At 49.7% G+C, this 18,644-nt stretch overlaps 1 protein-coding gene across 1 annotated transcript in view; it reads right to left on the minus strand.

The window, feature by feature from the left end:
• Positions 1–15,414, minus strand: part of LOC146180101 (uncharacterized) — a 50,838-nt gene extending 35,424 nt beyond the window's left edge. The window contains exon 1 of the mRNA XM_084580327.1: positions 15,406–15,414. Within this exon, the coding sequence (XP_084436453.1) occupies positions 15,406–15,414 (9 nt within the window). The remainder of the gene's footprint in view (positions 1–15,405) is intronic.
• Between the last annotated feature and the right edge of the window lie 3,230 nt (positions 15,415–18,644).

Here is an 18,644-nt window from a genome sequence, read left to right on the forward strand (position 1 = left end):
CACTGAATGTGCGGTTGGTTAGGAAGTCGTTCAAGCATCTCAGCATCCTGCCGCGGATACCCAGGTCCGCTAGGTTGCGGAGGATACCGAATCTCCACGTGGTATCGTAGGCCCTCACCAAGTCGAAGACCCCGATATATTGGTTGTGGATGAATGCTTCCCGGACTGTGTTTTCTAAGCGGACAAGGTGATTGATTGTAGAATATGTTTTTTTTTAAATCCGCATTGGTGTATGTCTAAACGTCGCCGGGGCTGAAGTATGAAAGATAGTCTTATGTTTAAAATGCTTTCAAATGATTTTGCTACGCAGATAGTGAGTGCTATTGGCTTAAACTGATGGGAGTTGGTGGTTTGCCTGGTGTTAAGAAAGGTATTATAAATGCGCCTTTCTCTGCTTAAGGAATTTTTCCGGTGATTTATATTTTATTGAAAACATTTAGCAGAACCTCTATGGCAGTTTCAGAACGGTGAGAAATTATGGTATAATGCATATTGTCTAGCCTGGTGCTGTCTTTTCACCAGATATTATTACTGTCTTTAGTTTCCTTCAGCGAAATAAGCTGATTGTAGTCTTCATGTATGCCTTCCCTAAAGGGACGTTTTTGTTTTTTTGACTATTGTTTGCGCTTTCGAATGTATGTGTGTAGTTGGCTGAGCTTGACACTGTAGGCAAATGCTCACCCACTATGTTGGCCTGCTCTTCCAGGGTTGGTGTTGTTAGGATTTGTTAAGTGTTCTTAGTACTGGGTGGTGTTAGGATTGGAAATGTGAAACAAACTCCCTGTAATGTTCCGCACCTGTTCCCACATTTTCTTTGACGATATTGTACAGTTTATCGTGGATATGTATTGATGCCATGCGGCCCTCTCTGCATTACATCTAATGTATCGTGCTTTGGCTGTGCGCCTTTTGAAGTTTAAGTTTCCTGCAGTGGGGTATCTGTGAAAGATGCGTCAAGCTTTGTTTTGTTGTTTTCTAGCCAGTTTGCATTCTTTGGTCCACTAAATGCTATGTGTTTTCTGCGCAATTTCTGATGTTTGTGGGATGGCTATTATGGTTGCGGAGTTTAGGCATGTTACAATTTTTCATGTAATTCTTCTATTGTGAGGATTTCAGAATAATCGTTTTCTATTGTGGCCTTCGTTATAAAAATAGCCCAATCGGCGAGGTGAATTTTCCACCACCGTGGTTTCATGGGGATGATGTATGCAGATGTTAGCTTTAATCCATAGTTAGCTGGTCACTTCCTTGAAGGTCGTCTAAAACACCCCAAAAAGAATAATTAAAAAATGATTGAGATGCAAATGCTAAACCAAGACAGGTCATTTTCCCACATCTGGGGCATCAATACGTTGCCTATACCGCGTGCATTGAACTATTTTATATGAAAGCATAAAATCCTCTATGAGCTGTCCCCTTAAATCAGTACATTCACATTCCCAGAATAAGGATTATGCGTTCAAATTCCACTCATCACATATGGCTTAAGCAATTCATTAAAAAGTTCTCTTAATTCATTGATGGTAATTCTGTAGTATGGGAGTGTGTACACAGAGCATATTGTTATTGTTTTTATGGCTAATGATGTTTACTGTGACAGCTTTTAGGGGCGCTTTTAATAGTACCTCCCTTGCAAGGACGCCACCTTGGGGTATGATAGCGGCATCTTCTGATAGTCGGCTATCCTGACTCTATATTTCCGGAAAATATATCCTTTTGAAATGTTTGTGTGCTGTGATCCATTGTGCGTTTTTTGTAGACACAGCTGTAGGTGTCATTGTATTAGCATATCAGTTATGTCTTTCTAGTTTCCAGTAAACCTCTACAGTTCCACTGTATTATGTACGCCATTGAGATAATCTGGGGATTGAGAACAGTTACGTACTCTCCGGCGCAGTGACTCGTGGCTTCGCCCTTCTCTACAGGGAGTCTCGCCGCTACTGCAGCTTTGGCCAACAGGTTGTGTGATCCATTGCCATCTCATGGCGCCGGAATTCCGGAGAGATGCCGCGGATGTTTGAGTTTTAGATGCCACAGGCTCTCGCCGACATCCATATCCTCCCCGGTGGACGTGGAGGGTGTTTCTCGAATGCGATGGCCGGTGACCGCGTGATTCATTTTTGTTTGAACCGCTGAATCAGTCCCTGCTGGAACAGCAGAGTCTCTTGGAACTGGGGTTGCCTTCTTAATTGAATGGGGTGGCAGGTCCAGTTTAGCAGAGCTGTTCTGGGTATCAGCCGCCGAGTAGGCCGCTGCTGAATGTGATGTCTGAGGGCTTCCGGCGATCCATCAGATCGACCTGTGTGCCGACTGAAACAGAAGGGGGTGGCGGTCTCCGCATTACCATTTCAGAGTATGTCCCTTTCTGTTAGAGAGACGTTTTTTACCTCAAGTTAGGAAATATTTTCTGTGGTCTTAAAAGTTAAAATTTATTTTTCAATTTTCCAGAATGAATATGACCTGGATTATGCACCATGTGTGCCGCTGCAGTTAATGACGGTGTGCATTCACATCTTTTTTTGGTGTATGTATCTTCGCCATAGTGCGCATGTGGGTTTACCCCAGCATGCCATCAAGCTCTGTCCAAGCGCTGGCATTTAAAGCACCGTCGTCGATTTGGAATGTAGTGGCGGACCTTGCAGTGTATGTAGGCGGCGTGAATATACTCAGGCAGAAGTGTGCTATTGAAGGTTAGTACAATGTGTTTCGTCTTGATTTCCGTTTTGTTTCTGCGGATAGTTATTTGATGGGCTGCAATGACTCCTTGTTCGGCTAGTCGCTCTTTGATTTCACCGCTGCTACTCTGTAACAGTTCATACTCAGATATTACTCCCTTTTTTGGGTTGTGGGTGCGGTGAGGAGTGACTTGTACATTCAGCTCGACAGTGTTTTCCAAATGTTGCAGATTATGACTGATATTTGGTTTTTATTTCGATGAGGAGGTCTCCCTTTCTCTGTTCTTTGCATTGTAGTTCTTCCCTATGCTGGGTTTGAGTGTTTTTGCGATGACAAAAGCAGATAGATTGGCTACTTGTTCGTCAGAAGTTCAGTCGATCATGAAGAACTTCGATAATGCTTCTGGTTTCTGTGGGATCGGTTTCTTTTCAATTACGTGCGACCCTTTCTCAGGGTCCGAACAAGTGTTCTAGAACATTTACCCGTGTGGCATCAATTAGCTAGGAATTCCTACTAATATGCCACCTCGATTTCATCCGTATATACAGAGGAAGGTCCCGGAGCTTCTCGCCTGGTAAACACACGAGCAGCCCGTCCACCGAGGCTTGGCCAAGGCCTCGAACTGGCGCAGTTCACGGTATCTACCCTCCACCTTACAACCTTTCGCCACGGTGCGGATGACAGCTTCGGTAGGGGAGCTCAGGGTCCGCGGTGGCGCCAGGAGCAAACACCTAGTTTACACAAGGTGCCCAGCGGGCTGCGTGCAGTTTGGTAGTCTTTGACTCTTGGTGGTAAAGAAAAGTGCGACATCTTGCCCTAATTCTAGAAAAAACTGGAGATATATCTAAGGGGGCTCTTCAACTGGGCAACTGTTCGAAAAATTTAGAATGATCTTGCATATTTACAGCTCCACGAGGGCAGTAGCTATCACTTCGTTGCAAATGCTTTGCCCCCATAGAGAAATCATCAATCAGCGCTGTCGTTGTCAGGGGCAGCAGTGATGGCCTTCTACTCAAGCGGTTGATCTGTGCAAGACGAGGCGCTTCAGAGAGCACTGCGATGCTTTCAAATTATCTGTTAAGATGGTTCGAGTGCGGTAGCTTGAGGAGTAATATGTTGCAGTAGCTGTGCAATGAACTCCGTGGTGAGAGGCAGCGAGAGATCACCAAGGGTTGCCTTAAACGTCAGCCCTAAACACTGGCTGATTTTTCTAGTGTTATGCATCCATTACAATGATAGTGAAATGAAGAGCCTTCCAAAAATGTAAAAAGCAAGTAAGTTACCGGGAGATTCTTTACAAATACAGTAATCTACGTGCTGATTATATCTCCGCAGTTGTGAAGAATGGAACATTTATTTAGGAGGTGGCATGCAGCTGTGCTTTCTTTTACCACTTAATAGCCAGAACCCCTTTCATGGATCACTGCTTTGTCGTGGCGGAGGGGCTTGCGAAACTCGATGAAGTCGTGAGCTCTGCTGTGCAGGGCCGCACAAGATAGATAGGTCACGGCAGAGAGTTCTGACAAACTGTGATTCACTGGAGAAGGTAATAACAACACACTCCAGTACTTCCTGCCACGAAAACCCTGTGACCAGTCACAATAGCATTAATGATATGGCGCCGGAAGATGAGCCCTCCAGGTTAGAAGGCGTCCCACATGTTACCGGGGATAAACAAAGGGCGATTCCTAGTAGCTCCAGGACGAATGAAGCGGCTGGGCTAAAGCCAAAAGGACACTCAGTTGTGGATTTGTCGGGAAGCGACCGGAAAGTCCGATGTTGCAAGGAGATATATCACATAGCAACATGTAATGTAAGATCTACGACGCAAGGTAAACTGGATGTCGTCAAGCAAGAAATGGACAGATTGAACATTGATATCCTGGGTATCAGCGAGCTCAAGGGACCAGAATGGGAGAATTTAAGTCCGGCGACCATTATGTCGTTTATTGTGGGAACGAATCCAAGAGAAACAATGGGGTCGCTCTCATAGTAAACAGAAGAATGAGCAAAGCAGTGCTAGGGTACAACCCCAAAAACGACCGAATGATCTCACTTCGCATCCAAGGTCACCATTTCAACATAACAGCTACCCAAGTCTATGCACCAACCACTACTGCTGAAGAAGCTGACGTTGAGAGATTTTATGCGGACCTACAATGCCTTTTCGACCGCACTCCATCATTAGATGTCGTTTTTCTCATCGGAGACCGGAATGCTAAGGTCGGGAGTGAAGAAATATCCGGAATTACAGGCATGTTCGGTCTTGGTGTGCCAAATAAAGCTTGGCAAAGGCTAGTAGAGCTTTGTCAAGAAAACAACCTGACCATAGCGAATACTCATTTTCAACAGCACAAGAGGCGCCTGCACACATGGACTTCACCGGATGGTCAGTACAGGAATCAGATAGATTATATTATTTGCCGGCAGTGATAGAGAAGCGCTATACCAGCAGTAAACACAAGGCCTGGGGCCGATTGTGGCACCGATCATCAGCTCCTTGTTGCCAAAATTAAGCTTCGATTGAGGAAAACGCACAAAACAAGAAGGCCGTTCAGGTATGATCTGGATCAAATTCCACCAGAATATGCTGTGGAAGTGAGGAATCGATTTCAAGAATTAGATCTAGAAGACAGACAGCCTGAAGAGATGTGGAGATATGTTCGTGATATAATAAAAACAAGTTGCTACTACGATAGTTCAAAAGCAAAAGAAATGCAAGAAAGCAAACTGGTTATCTTAAGAGGCTTTGAAGATAGCTGAGGAAAGGAGGATGGCAAAAGTTATCGGGGAAGGAGAAAGATACAAGGTTCTCAATGCGGATTTTTAAGGAATAACAGCGCGGAGACGAAGCACAAGGAAGAAGACAACACCACGCTGTTATTCCTTAAAAATCTGTACCAACTAGCTCAACTTTCCGTGTTAATGCGGATTTTCAGAAAATAGCAAGGAGAGAAAAGAATGCCTTCCTGAACGTACAGTGCCAAGCAGTTGAGGACAACAGCCAATTAAGGAACACAAGAGCACTGTATAAGACATTCAAAGATATCAAAGGAAGCTTCTGTGTCAAGCTGTGCGTGATAAAGGACAAACTAGGCAAGGACCTCACTGAAGCCTCAGAGATAAAGAAGAGGTGGCAGGAATACACAGAACTCTACAAGAAGGACCCGGATGTGCAAACCCAACATACGACGGTTGTGATTACTGATCTCTAGGCGGGCATCCTGATTGAGTGTAGTTGAATGGGCCTTAGCCAGCCCTGCTAAGAACAAAGCTAGCGGAATTGATGGCATTCAAGCTGAGTTGCTTCGAAACCTCAACCATGACGCTGTTAACATTCTGCATACATTATGTCAGAAGATTTGGACAACCCTGCGGGGGCCACAGGATTGGAGGAAGTCAGTTTACATCCCCATTCCAAAGAAAGGCAGTGCCAAAGATTGTTCCAACTACCTCACGATCGCGCTTACTTCGCATGCTAGCAAGGTGATGTTGAAAATCATCCAAGGTAGGCAGCAGCAGTATGTGGATCGGGAGATTCCGGACGTGCAAGCTGGGTTTCGCAAGGGCAGAGGAACTGGAGACCGGATTGCCAACCTTCGCTGGATCATGGAAAAAGCAAGAGAGTTCCAGAAACTCATGTACTTCTGCTTTATTGATTATGTGAAAGCTTTTGACAGCGTAGATCACAGCAGATTGTGGCAAGCTCTCCAAGAGATGGGAGTTCCAATTCACTTCATCTGTCTCCTCAGGAAACTGTATGAAGGGCAAGAGGCCACAGTCAGATCTGGGCATGGTCTTACTGATTGGTTTCCGATTGAGAAACGAGTGAGACAAGGCTGCATACTGTCGCCCTGCGTAATTAACATATATGCAGGGGGCATCTTGAAAAAAGCCGGTCTGGACGAGTCTTCAGCTGGAGTAAGGATTGCTGGGAAACGTATGAACGACCTTAGATAGGCGGATGATACCACTTTAATGGCAGAAAGTGAAGTGGAACTCAAGAGACTTCTGATGCGCGTACAAGAAGAGAGTGAGAAGTTTGGGCTTAATCTTAACATTAAAAGACAAAGATCATAGCATCTTGCCCTATGAAGTCCTGGAGCATCAAAGGACAAGAAGTGGAAGCTGTGACAGATTTTCTCTTCTTGGACTCCAAGATTACTCCAAAAGGAGACTGCAGCCATGAAATTAGGAGACGCCTGCTTCCGGAAAAGAGAGCCATGGTTAGCCTTGTCCGCCTAGTAAAGAGAATCTAGTAAAGAGCAGATACAATATTCTGCCAACCAAGATCCGTATAACTCGTGCTATGGTCTTTCCAGTTGTGATGTATGGATGCTAGAGTTGGACTGGGAAGAAGGCTGACCGCCGAAGAATGACATGTTTATATTGCGGTGCTGGCGGAGACTCTTGAGAGTTCCTTGGACTGCCAGAAGATCAAATCAGTCGATATTGTCGACCGTAAACCCTGACTGCTCATTGGAGGGTCAAATTCTAAAGTTAAAGCTCAGCTACTTTGGTCATCCGATGAGAAGAGAGGAGTCGCTGGAGAAAGATTTGGTGTTGGGAAACGTTGAGGGGGGTCGCCGGCGAAGGGGTAGGCAGTGAACGCGATGGTTAGAAGGCATCCTCGGGGCGCTGCAGATGAAGTTTTGTGATGTTAGGAAGATAGTAAGAGACCGGAAACCGTGGCGTGACATGATCCATAGGGTCACGAAGAGTCGGACACGACTGAACTGAACTGAAGCCAGAATCAGTGTCGGATCGAGATTTCCGAAAAGTTTTTATGGCACTTAAACCCCAAAATCACTATCAGCCGTAGCCACTTCCTTGTTATAGGCAAACTTTCTCCCCATTCTTATTGCTGCTCCCCCAAGTTACTTCTACTCTTCCGAACACATCTGGCGGCTCTGCTGATTTACACTGCCATTACCGCCTCACCAAAGCCGCCTACTACCCTTCAAAGGAGCTTTAACAAGCACCGCAGTTTTTCGCTTAACAATTTCATCAGCAAGGATTCTATGGTGCGCAATTTCTAGCAACCCCATTTGCTATGCTTACAGAGGTCTTGGACATGTGGCTAGCGATTGCCGGCATGATCTCCTCCTCTCAGCACTAGTTGCACGAGTCTCCTACTACCGCACTCCAAAGAGTAAGTATTCTGCAGGTCAGCCATCGTACAGTGGTACATTTCCTCAAAAACACCGAGTATTCTCTGACTGCTGATCCGCTTCGCCACGACGCCACAAGGCCGCTCCGTCTAACCTTATGCGAGGTTGCCCTAATGCTTCTCGAGATGTATGCGAGCTGCTGAATTTCTTGAGACAAAAACTGCGCCACAGTCGAAATGTCAATGGAATGCTTTTAATATCATTCATTATATTGTAAGCCCTCCTCGGATCTTCTTTCATTTGGAACTACCATTATCTTTCTTTTAGACATACCATCGTCATCGCCCCGCGGCGCTGGCTCCGGCACGCGCCTGGGTTCTCCATCGGAATAAACGCTTACATGGCATACCTTGCCTTGTCGTCATGACTATGCTGTCTCGGCCTGGCCTTCTTTTGCAAGTTGTGGAGGCGAAATTCGATCCCCTTGCTGCCTTGTGCCCTGCCTCTCGCTGGAGCGGCGTTCCAGTCGCCGTTTGCCAACAGCTACCATCGTCATGCCAAGCGAGAGCAGTTCCCACCCGGTCGGACCCTCTACCTCGGCTACACTCCCGCCACCGACGGTGCGCACGCGACAACGCGACCCGCCGCTGTTCTCTGGTCGTCGCGGCGAAGACGTGGATGGCTCGCTAAACACTTTTAAACGCTGCAGTGCCTACAACCGGTGGGATGATGCTTTAAAATTCCTCAACGTTTCTTTCTACCTTATTGAGGTCGCCAGGAAAGGTATCTAACATTTCACATATCTCGCCACATTTCTGAATATTAGGTCGCCAGGAAAAGATTTATAAAACGCGAGCTCCACACCACGAACTGGCCCACCTTCAAGCAGCAGTTCCGGCAGTACTTCGCCCACCCGGCTGTTCAGACTGAGATCGCCAGGAACAAGGTCGCTTCTCGCCTGCAAGTTCCCGATGAGTCATATGCGTCATACATAGAGGCCGTGTTCGCACTCCGTTATCCTATCATTCCCATCATGCCGGAACCTGAACGCGTACACAATGTCTTGAAAGGAATAAGTTCTATGGCTTATAACGCCCTCGTAGCCCAGATTACATCACGTGTTGATTACATTATTACAACCTGCCAACACCTCGACTACCTGCAGTCCTCTCGATTGCAGCCCGGCCTAACTACTGCCCCGACCTCTACTGACATCGATCTACGAGCACTTATTCGAGCTATAATCCGCGAGGAGCTCCAAGCCCTCAGTCCTTCCTGCTGACACGGGTGCGATCATTCTTCTCCTCCTAATGGCGCCGGCCTCGCCACATCATTAAAGTAGAGTTGGCCACTATCACCCACCCTGTCACACCTGACGCTTCTGCACCTCGCCCAGCATCGACTACTGCTCACGTCGCTGCATCCCCTCCTCCTTTTGTTCCCCCACCCCAAGCACCGCCCTGCAACCACATCAACGCTATGACGACGGCTCAACCTACGCCACCCTATTACGCACCTTGGCGTCCCCTAGCCCAGTGTGCTACTACTGTGGAATTCGATATATATATCCCGCTTCTGTCGTCGACGCATTTAGAACGAGCGGCTTGTTTACGGCGCCTTTGAAAGTGACATACCTGCATATTATCAGCGAAGATATATTCCCAGCCCACCTCGTCGATCCTCTCAACCGCCGGTATCCTCGTCTGAACCAACTGGGGCTCATATATCCCGACGCCGGTCCCCTTCCCCATATCGTCGCTCTGTTTCTCCACTTCGACCAGCAACAACTCTCCCTGTCCATCATTCGGCAAACTAAGCGATGCAGTTTCCGGAGGTGAAACTGCACTTTGCGAACTTACAAAAAGTGCTCCTCATCGTCCATATAATATGATTTTCATTTTAGCTGAAGGATTACCGGGCGAAGCTTTGATTGACACAGGGGCTGCACTTTCTGTTATTCACGCTGGTTTGTGCCGTTTGCGGAAATTAATGACATCATATGATGGACCTGAACTTCCTGGAGCAAATGACGTCACCCTGCACCCTTCGCGTCGCTATAGACAGCGTCTGCCACCACGTGAAGTTTGCTGTGTGTTTACCGTGTGCGCATCTGATAATTTTTGAATGGAATTTTTGTTAACCACTCCAGCTTTAATTTCTTATGACGACCGTGTCATTCATATGACAGACAGAAAATTTTCGTCTGATATTTCTGAGCGACATCATTCCTTCATTGCCGAAGCTGATACTGTATTGCCTCCACAGTGCGAAACACTTCTTACCGATGTTTCTAAACACATCACTGACGGGGAGATACTCAGCGCACCATCTCATCGTCATCTTGCACGTGGAATCGCCTTCCCATCAAGTCTTGTACGATTCCGCAGCAGCTCAGCAATAGTAGCGGCCACGAACACTTACCGTGAATCCCTCGTGCTGTCTAAAAGAACTTCCCTGCCATGCATATTGCCACCTGGTGTCCCCATGTTCTTGCTGCGCCTGAAACAAGAGGACACTGAAGTTGACTCTCGCGTGCTGTGGGCCGAACTTCGCCTGCAGGTACAGCTTCGTCCCGGCGTTTTAGTCAAGTCTAGCCCTGTTGTCCGTGACATATATTGGTGTCGGCGCAGGGTATCGATCCCAGTATATGTCCCGCACTCCTCCGCATACCCAGGATTCAGGTCCTGTGCCAATCGACACTCCTGTTCACCGCGCTAGCAGGAGGAACCTAGGCCTACCACCTGAGCACGGGCCGTTGGAATTCACCACCGCAGCCGCCCCTCGACCTGTCATCCGAACTCCAACGTACTACACTCTACAGAGCCCACGACTGCCTAAGGCTTTCCACGGCTGTCAGACGGAAGACGTCGAAGACTGGCTCACCCAGTTTGAACGGGTCGCCGCATTTAATCAGTGGGATGACGCCGCAAAGCTCAGGAACGTCTTCTTTAGCCTGGAAGATGGCGCTCGTACTTGGTACGAGAATCGTGAAGGCGTGCTAACATCGTGGCGCGAGTTCTGCTGCTGCATCCTGGACACCTACACCAGCCCGGATCGCCGAGAACGAGCAGAAAGGGCCTTACGCTCTCGAATACAGATGCCGAACGAGACCATAACCATGTACGTGGAGGACATGACTAGGTTGTTCCGACGATCTGACCCGGCCATGCCCGAAGAGAAAAAGGTGCGCCATCTCATGCACGGCGTTAAGGAACAACTGTTCGCTGGGCTCGTGCGCAACCCGCCGAGCACAGTTGCCGAGTTTGTTTCGGAAGCAATCACGATGGAAAGGATGCTCCAGCAGCGGTCTGCGACCTACGACAGGCCGGTACTCTCCGCTTCGCTCACTGAGCCGCCTTCGGCCTTCGGGGCTAGTCCGGATCTTCTTCGCGACATCATCCGCTCCATTTTGCGCGAAGAGCTCCAGAAGCTTTTCGGTGCCCCCAGCCGACGGTCAGCTCTGTCGCTAGTATTGTCCGAGAAGAACTCCAGCAAGCACTTCGGCCTTCGGCACCAGCTGCTAACCCGCCATCCTTTTCCACCGAGGCCTGTCGGCCAACGTATGTGGAAATCTTGCGACGTCCCCCGACTGATTCCACGCAATTACTGCCACCTGACCAAGGCTCACTTTATTCAGCCCACCCCGAGCCGTACATCGACAACCGCCGACCACCCCAGCGAAAGGCAGACCTGTGGCGTGCCCCAAATCGGCAGCGCCTGTGCTTCCACTGCGGAGAAGCTGGTCACCTGTATCGACAGTGCCCATATCGACAACTGGGACTGAAGGGTTTCCCCATCGACATGCGTAACCCTCCTTTAGGCCAACGACCCCGGGATATTGAGGACTACGTAGCCCAGCAGCGCATGGCGCCAACTTTTAGACGACAGTCACGATCTCCGTCTCCACACCGACTATCCTCGCAGCCCAGCTCATCCGGGATGGCGCAGCGACGGTCGCCTAGTCCGAGCCGGGAAAACTAAAGACAGCGACCTCAGGGGGCGAGGCCGCTTCAAATCGACGCGACGAAGACCCCCCGACAACGCGACCTGTGAGTGACCGCGACTTGACGGCCCCGACGACAGTTCGTACACGTGAAGACAGACTCTCGCTGGATATACCCGTGCTCCTCGACGGCTATAAGGTTAGCGCATTGGTGGACACTGGTGCTGATTTTTCGATTTTAAGCGGGAAGCTAGCGGCGCTTCTAAAGAAAGTGATGACGCCATGGTCTGGCATGCAGATTCGAACCGCTGGCGGACATGTCGTAACTCCGAGCGGTCAGTGCACGGCGAGAGTCCAAATTCGCAACTCCACGTTTGTTGTCAGCTGCCTTGTGATACCTGACTGCTCCCGCGACTGTATCCTTGGTGTCGATTTTCTCCGGGAGTATGGGGCCATTATCGATCTCCGGAAGCGGACCGTGACCTTTTCGACCGAGAAAGCTGATGATACTGGCACCGCAGACCGCCAAAGCCGTGCCCCTCTTCGAATTTCTGCCGAGAGCGTTTCTATTCCGCCACGTTCTAGTGTTTTTGTGACTGTTAACTGCAATGAACTACGTGACGGAACGGCGGTCGCTGAGGGCAACCAGTCCCTTTTGCTCACCCACGGCGTCACCTCGGCGCGGAGTCTCATCCATCTGCGTAACGGCCGATCTAGACTCCTGGTGACTAACTTTACGAACGAACCCCGCCATCTTTTCCGCGCTACTGCAATCGCATTCGCCGACGCCTTAGCGGACGTTTCTGAATGTTTTACGTTCGGAGAAGTTGAAAATGAGCGCCCATCCCTTGATCGTCTGGATATTAGTACAGATCTCTCGGAAACACAGCAGCACGATCTGCGTTTTCTCCTTCTAAAATACAGTGCTTGTTTCGCGACATCATCGAAAATTCGGCAAACGCCTCTTGTGAAGCACCGCATAATTACTCCCGACGATGCCCGCCCTATACGCCAGCAGCCGTACCGCATCTCAACGACGGAACGTGAAGCGATTCAGACGCAGGTTCAGGAGATGCTTCGTGATGGTGTCATCCAACCCTCCAACAGTCCGTGGTCGTCCCCTGTCGTGCTGGTGAAAAAAATGGATGGTACCCTTCGCTTCTGTGTTGATTACCGAAAGTTGAACGACATCACTAAAAAAGACGTCTACCCGCTGCCCCGCATCGACGATTCGCTCGACAAGCTTCGCCGTGCCCAGTACTTCTCCTCCATTGATTTGAAGAGCGGGTACTGGCAGATTGAGGTCGATGAGCGGGACCGCGAAAAAACAGCTTTTGTCACCCCAGATGGACTGTACGAGTTTAAAGTGCTGCCATTCGGCCTATGTTCAGCGCCGGCTACATTTCAGCGCATGATGGACACCGTTCTCGCCGGCCTCAAATGGCAAATCTGTTTAGTTTATCTCGACGACGTTGTCGTGTTCTCTGAAACCTTTGGAGAGCACCTCAAACGCCTTCGCGCAGTATTAGACGCCATCCGGTCAGCTGACTTGACGCTCAAGCCCGAGAAGTGCCACTTTGGCTACAAGGAGTTGAAGTTTCTCGGTCATCTTGTGAGTGCCGCAGGCGTTAGGCCAGACCCCGACAAAACTGCCGCTGTCGCTAAATTTCCCGTTCCTGCCCCGAAGAGGAGTTTAAAACGTTTCCTGGGTTTGTGTGCGTACTACCGCCGCTTCATCGCCGACTTTTCCAAGATAGCCGCACCCCTTACCCGCCTCACGCGGGATGATACACAGTTCGTGTGGGCTGCCGAGCAGCAGGAGGCTTTTGCGGAGCTGCGCAGACGACTGCAAACTACCCCTGTTCTTGCGCACTTTGATGAAGACGCTGCCACCGAAGTCCACACCGACGCCAGCAACATCGGCCTTGGCGCTGTACTCGTACAACACCAAGCTGGCGTGGAAAGGGTCATTGCGTATGCCAGCCGCACGCTCTCCCGCGCTGAAACAAATTATTCCACTACGGAAAAGGAATGCCTCGCGGTTGTGTGGGCAACTATGAAATTTAGGCCTTACCTCTATGGCCGTGCGTTTAAAGTCGTTACTGACCACCATTCTTTGTGTTGGCTGGCCAATCTCCGTGACCCATCGGGGCGCCTAGCACGATGGAGCCTTCGCCTCCAAGAATTTGATTACTCCATTGTGTACAAATCTGGTCAGAAGCACGAAGATGCTGACGCGCTCTCCCGGGCACCCATCGGATTTGTCGATAACGTCACGGATGACAGAGGGTTTCTTGGACTAGTGAATGCCTCAGACATAATGACCCGACAGCGAGCTGACCCAGAACTTCGACTTGTCATTGACCACCTGGAGGGTCGCGCTGCTGACGTCCCCCGTCAGTTTGGAAGGCACCTGTCTGCATTCTGTCTTCGGAATGGCGTTTTATTCAAGAAAAACTCCAGCACTGTTGATCGAGCGCACCTCCTTGTCGTGCCGGCCGACCTTCGCGACGATATCCTTTTTGCTTGCCACGATGAGCCCCCATCCGGCCACTTGGGCTTTGCACGCACACTCGCTCGAGTTCGTCAAGCCTATTATTGGCCTAAACTTTCTGACGCTGTCCATCGCTACGTCAGAGGCTGCCGCGAGTGTCAGCGTCGAAAGGTGCCTCCTCTCAAGCCCGCGGGTTTGCTCCAACCTATTATTCCACCTCGGTCGCCGTTTGACCAAGTCGGCATCGACCTACTGGGCCCATTTCCGCTGTCATCGATGGGTAACAAATGGATTATAGTCGCGACTGACTATCTCACACGTTATGCGGAAACCAAGGCAGTGCAGCGGGGCACATCACTTGAGATCGCCCAATTCTTTATGCAGCAAATTGTGTTGCGTCATGGTGCACCGTCCCTAGTCGTAACCGATCGAGGCACCGCGTTTACGACACAGCTCATGCATGACGTGCTCGAGCTTAGTCATACCAGCCACCGAAAAACTACTGCATATCACCCGCAGACGAATGGCCTCACGGAGAGACTCAACAAAACCATCGCCGACATGATTGCAATGTACATAGACTCGCAGCACAAAAACTGGGATGAAATTCTCCCCTACATCACATATGCCTACAACACGGCCACCCAAGAGACGACGCGTTTTACACCACTTCGCCTAGTCTACGGACGTGACGTTGAGACGATGTTGGATGCCATGCTTCCGAGCTGCACAGATGATCATCCACTCACGCCAGACGCCGAGCAGTTTGCTCAGCGCGCTGAGGAAGCACGTCAACTTGCCCGCATTCACATTCAACAACAGCAGGGCACGGATGCACGCCGCTACAACCTCCATCATCGACACGTCGCATACCATCCTGGAGAGAAAGTTTGGGTGTGGACCCCGGTGCGTCGGCCCGGCTTGTGTGATAAACTGATTTCCCGTTACTTCGGACCTTACGAAGTTCTGCGCCGAGTCACGGAAGTGACTTACGAAGTTCGTCCAGTGGGTACTGTGCAGCCCTCGCGTCGGCAACCACGCTCCGAGGTCGTGCACGTTGTCCGCATGAAGCCCTATTTCACGCGGTAGTGCGCTATGCGCTTGTTTCGTTGTCGCGTAGGGCACCTTACCCCGCCTCCGTTATCTGTGCTGTCAATGTGCTGGTCTTTCGTTTCACTTACATTGGCCATTGCTCGCGCTCCGTCCCTTATTTCGTTTTTAAGAGGGGGAGTAATGCCACCTGGTGTCCCCATGTTCTTGCTGCGCCTGAAAGAAGAGGACACTGAAGTTGACTCTCGCGTGCTGTGTGCCGAACTTCGCCTGCAGGTACAGCTTCGTCCCGGCGTTTTAGTCAAGTCTAGCCCTGTTGTCCGTGACAATATGCTCACCCTATGTCCATAATGGTGCTCACTTCCCCGCTACCTCAACGGCGTGATTCATCGCAAGAATTTCTTTTCATGCTGTCGAAGACAGTCCAAACCTCATGCCGTACCACCGCCAATAATTACTGCAATTGCTTCAAGCCCACCAAGCCATTTTTGATGCCACTTCCCCACCACTGGGACGAACTAGTGTTGCACGCCACCGCATCCTTACTCAAGGTAACTCAATCGTACGCCTACGACGTTATCGAGTTTCTCTCTCGGAACGATAAGTAACTGAAGAAAATGTCGCGGGTATGTGTCACGATATTATTCGTCCATCAACAAGCCCTTGGTCCTCTCCAGTAGTATTAGCTAAAAAAAAATGAAGGTTCGGTACGATTTTGTGTTGCCTATCGCGCACACAAAAAAATTACCCGCAAAGATGTCTACCCGATGCCGTGTATTGATCATGCCCTATACTCTCTTCAAGGCGCCGAATATTTCTCGACCTCGGACCTCCGCTCAGGTTATTGGCAAATACCTATCTATGCATGAGGACGACAGAAAGAAAACCGCTTTCGCAACTCCCGATGGACTTTACGATTTTAATGTTATGCCCTTCGGCCTTTGTAATGCACCGGCAACATTTGAAAGAATAATCGATACAGTACTTCGTGGCCTAAAATGGAGAACCTGTTTATGTTACTTGGATGACATTGTTATCTTTTCGTCAACTTTTACCGACCATCTCAAGTGCTTGAATGAAGTTCTCATGTGTCTTGCTTCAGTGGGCCTTCAGCTGAACACCAAAAAGCGCCACTTTGCAGAGAAGGAAATTAAAATATTGGGAAATCTGATAGCCATGACGGCATTCGTCCAGACCCTGAAAAATTGATCCTGGTCTTGAACTCTCCTCGTCCGCAATGGACTGAAGATTTGTGCTGTTTCCTCGGCCTGGCGTCCTATTTCCGGCCATTTATAAGGCATTTGGAACTATTGCCGCTCCACTTCATGGAACTACTTAAAGCGCGCAGCCCTTTAGTGTGAACTGAACAGTGCAACACTGCTTTTAATGACCTAAAGCACGCCCTCACTTCAGATCCCGTTCTTGGCCACTTAGCGACAGCGCTGCTACCATCCTGCACCTTGATGCCAGTGTTCACGGTCTTGGCGTTGTCCTTCTGCAACGCGATGCAACTTCGCGTGAGAAAGTGATTGTTTCTCCAGTTGGATCATAACTCCAGCTGAGAAAAACGGCACCATTACCGAGCAGGATTGTCGTGCCGTCATCTGGGCAGTTCAAATGTTTCGCCCTTACCTATATGTTTGGCACTTCACAGTTGTGGCCGATCACCATGCTCTTTGCTGGTTGTCTTCACTGAAACATTTGACAGGCCGACTCAGCCGTTGGATTCTACGCCTGCAAGAATACCATTTCGACGTTGTTTATAGATCGGGTCGCCAGCACCAAGACGCCGACGCTCTTTCTCGCTGCCCACTTTCAGAATCAGCCTGCTGTTTTTCTTCGCAATGCATTTCCACCTGTGACCACCGCCCACCATCGCTTCCCCCGACGCATATCACAACAGTTTATTTTGATGACTCTGAGAACAAACACGCTCTCCGCTCTCAGCAATTAGCTGATGCTTACTGCCGGCCCATCATCGACCGCCTGACGCTTCGAACCCACCCAATGATAGGCTTCGCCGACCGCTTCGCAATTTCAAGCTTGAAGCTGGCATACTACGCCGCTGAGGGAGGTCCTGATGGACCTCCCTGGCTCCCAGTCGTACCTGTGTGCTTTGTCCACATATACTAACGGCTTTCCACGATGACGCTACTGATAGTCACCTTGGTTTTAACAAAACATACGACCGCGTGAAAAGACGATCTTTGGCCTGGCCTATCTAACACCGTAGCTTAATACGTTGCTTCTTGCCATCTGTGCCAATGTCGCAAGCGACCACTTCTTCCTCCGCTGGCCCCCTACAGCCCCTTTACTTCCCCGCCTCGCCATTCCACGTAGTTGGCATCACCTATATGGTCCCCTACCTCTCTCCGATGGGGGTAACCATTAGATTATAACCGCTGTCGACCACCTTAAATGCTATGATTAGACAGCCCCTGTACGGACTGGTTCCGCTGAAGAGGTAGCTAATTTTTTTTTGTGTCATGGCGCTCTTCTGATGCTCTTAACTGACCGCGGGACGGCCTTAGTATCGACAGTGGTTGCCGAAGTTTTCATGTATCATCTGCCCTCCATATGACAACCTCGAAGTACCATCCCCAGATTAAAGGTCTGACTGAGCGATTTCATCGCACCTTATCGGATATGATATCCATGTAAATCACATCGAATCATCGAAATTAGGAGACTATTCTACCATTCGCCACATTCGACTATAATACTGCAGTACAGCGGACTACCAGTTACTCTCCATTTTCACTCGTTTTGGGCCGTCCTCCCACTACGATTCTCGACACTTCCTTCTTCTCTACGCCCGACTACTCCTCATCAGTGCCAGCCCAGTTCTTATCCCGTGTGGCCAGATGCCGTCATCTTGCCCGCCTCAACACAGAAGCGTGCCAGAAAGACGGCAAGAGTCGCTAGGATTCGATGCATCGTGTTGTCTCGTTTCGTCCTGGTGACGAAGTACTGCTTTATACACCACTGCGCACCACTGCCCTTAGTGATAAATTTCAGCGCCGCTATCTTCGTCCCTACAAGATCATTAACCAAACTTCCCAAGTGAACTACCAAATCACTCCTGTTGATCCCCCAGCCGACCGACGCCACCGTGGAACTGAAATGTTCATGTCTCTCGATGAAGCAGTTTGCGCCCCGCAGTGCATGGATTGGTTAGGAGCGGCCAGGCTGGCCGCTTCCGACCCCCTCCCCCCCGGGCAAATTGTGTGAGCCCCCCACGGATCTTTTTTCATTTGTACATACCATGATCTTCTTTCTTTTGGACATACCAACGTCATCGTTCCGCGGTGCCGCCTCCGGCACGCGCCTGCGTTCTCCATCGGATTAAATGCTGACACGGCATGCCTTG

This window comes from Amblyomma maculatum, chromosome 9, assembly GCF_055883805.1.
Source record: "Amblyomma maculatum isolate TAMU_Amacu chromosome 9, ASM5588380v1, whole genome shotgun sequence".
In the NCBI taxonomy this organism is placed as follows: Eukaryota; Metazoa; Arthropoda; class Arachnida; order Ixodida; family Ixodidae; genus Amblyomma; species Amblyomma maculatum.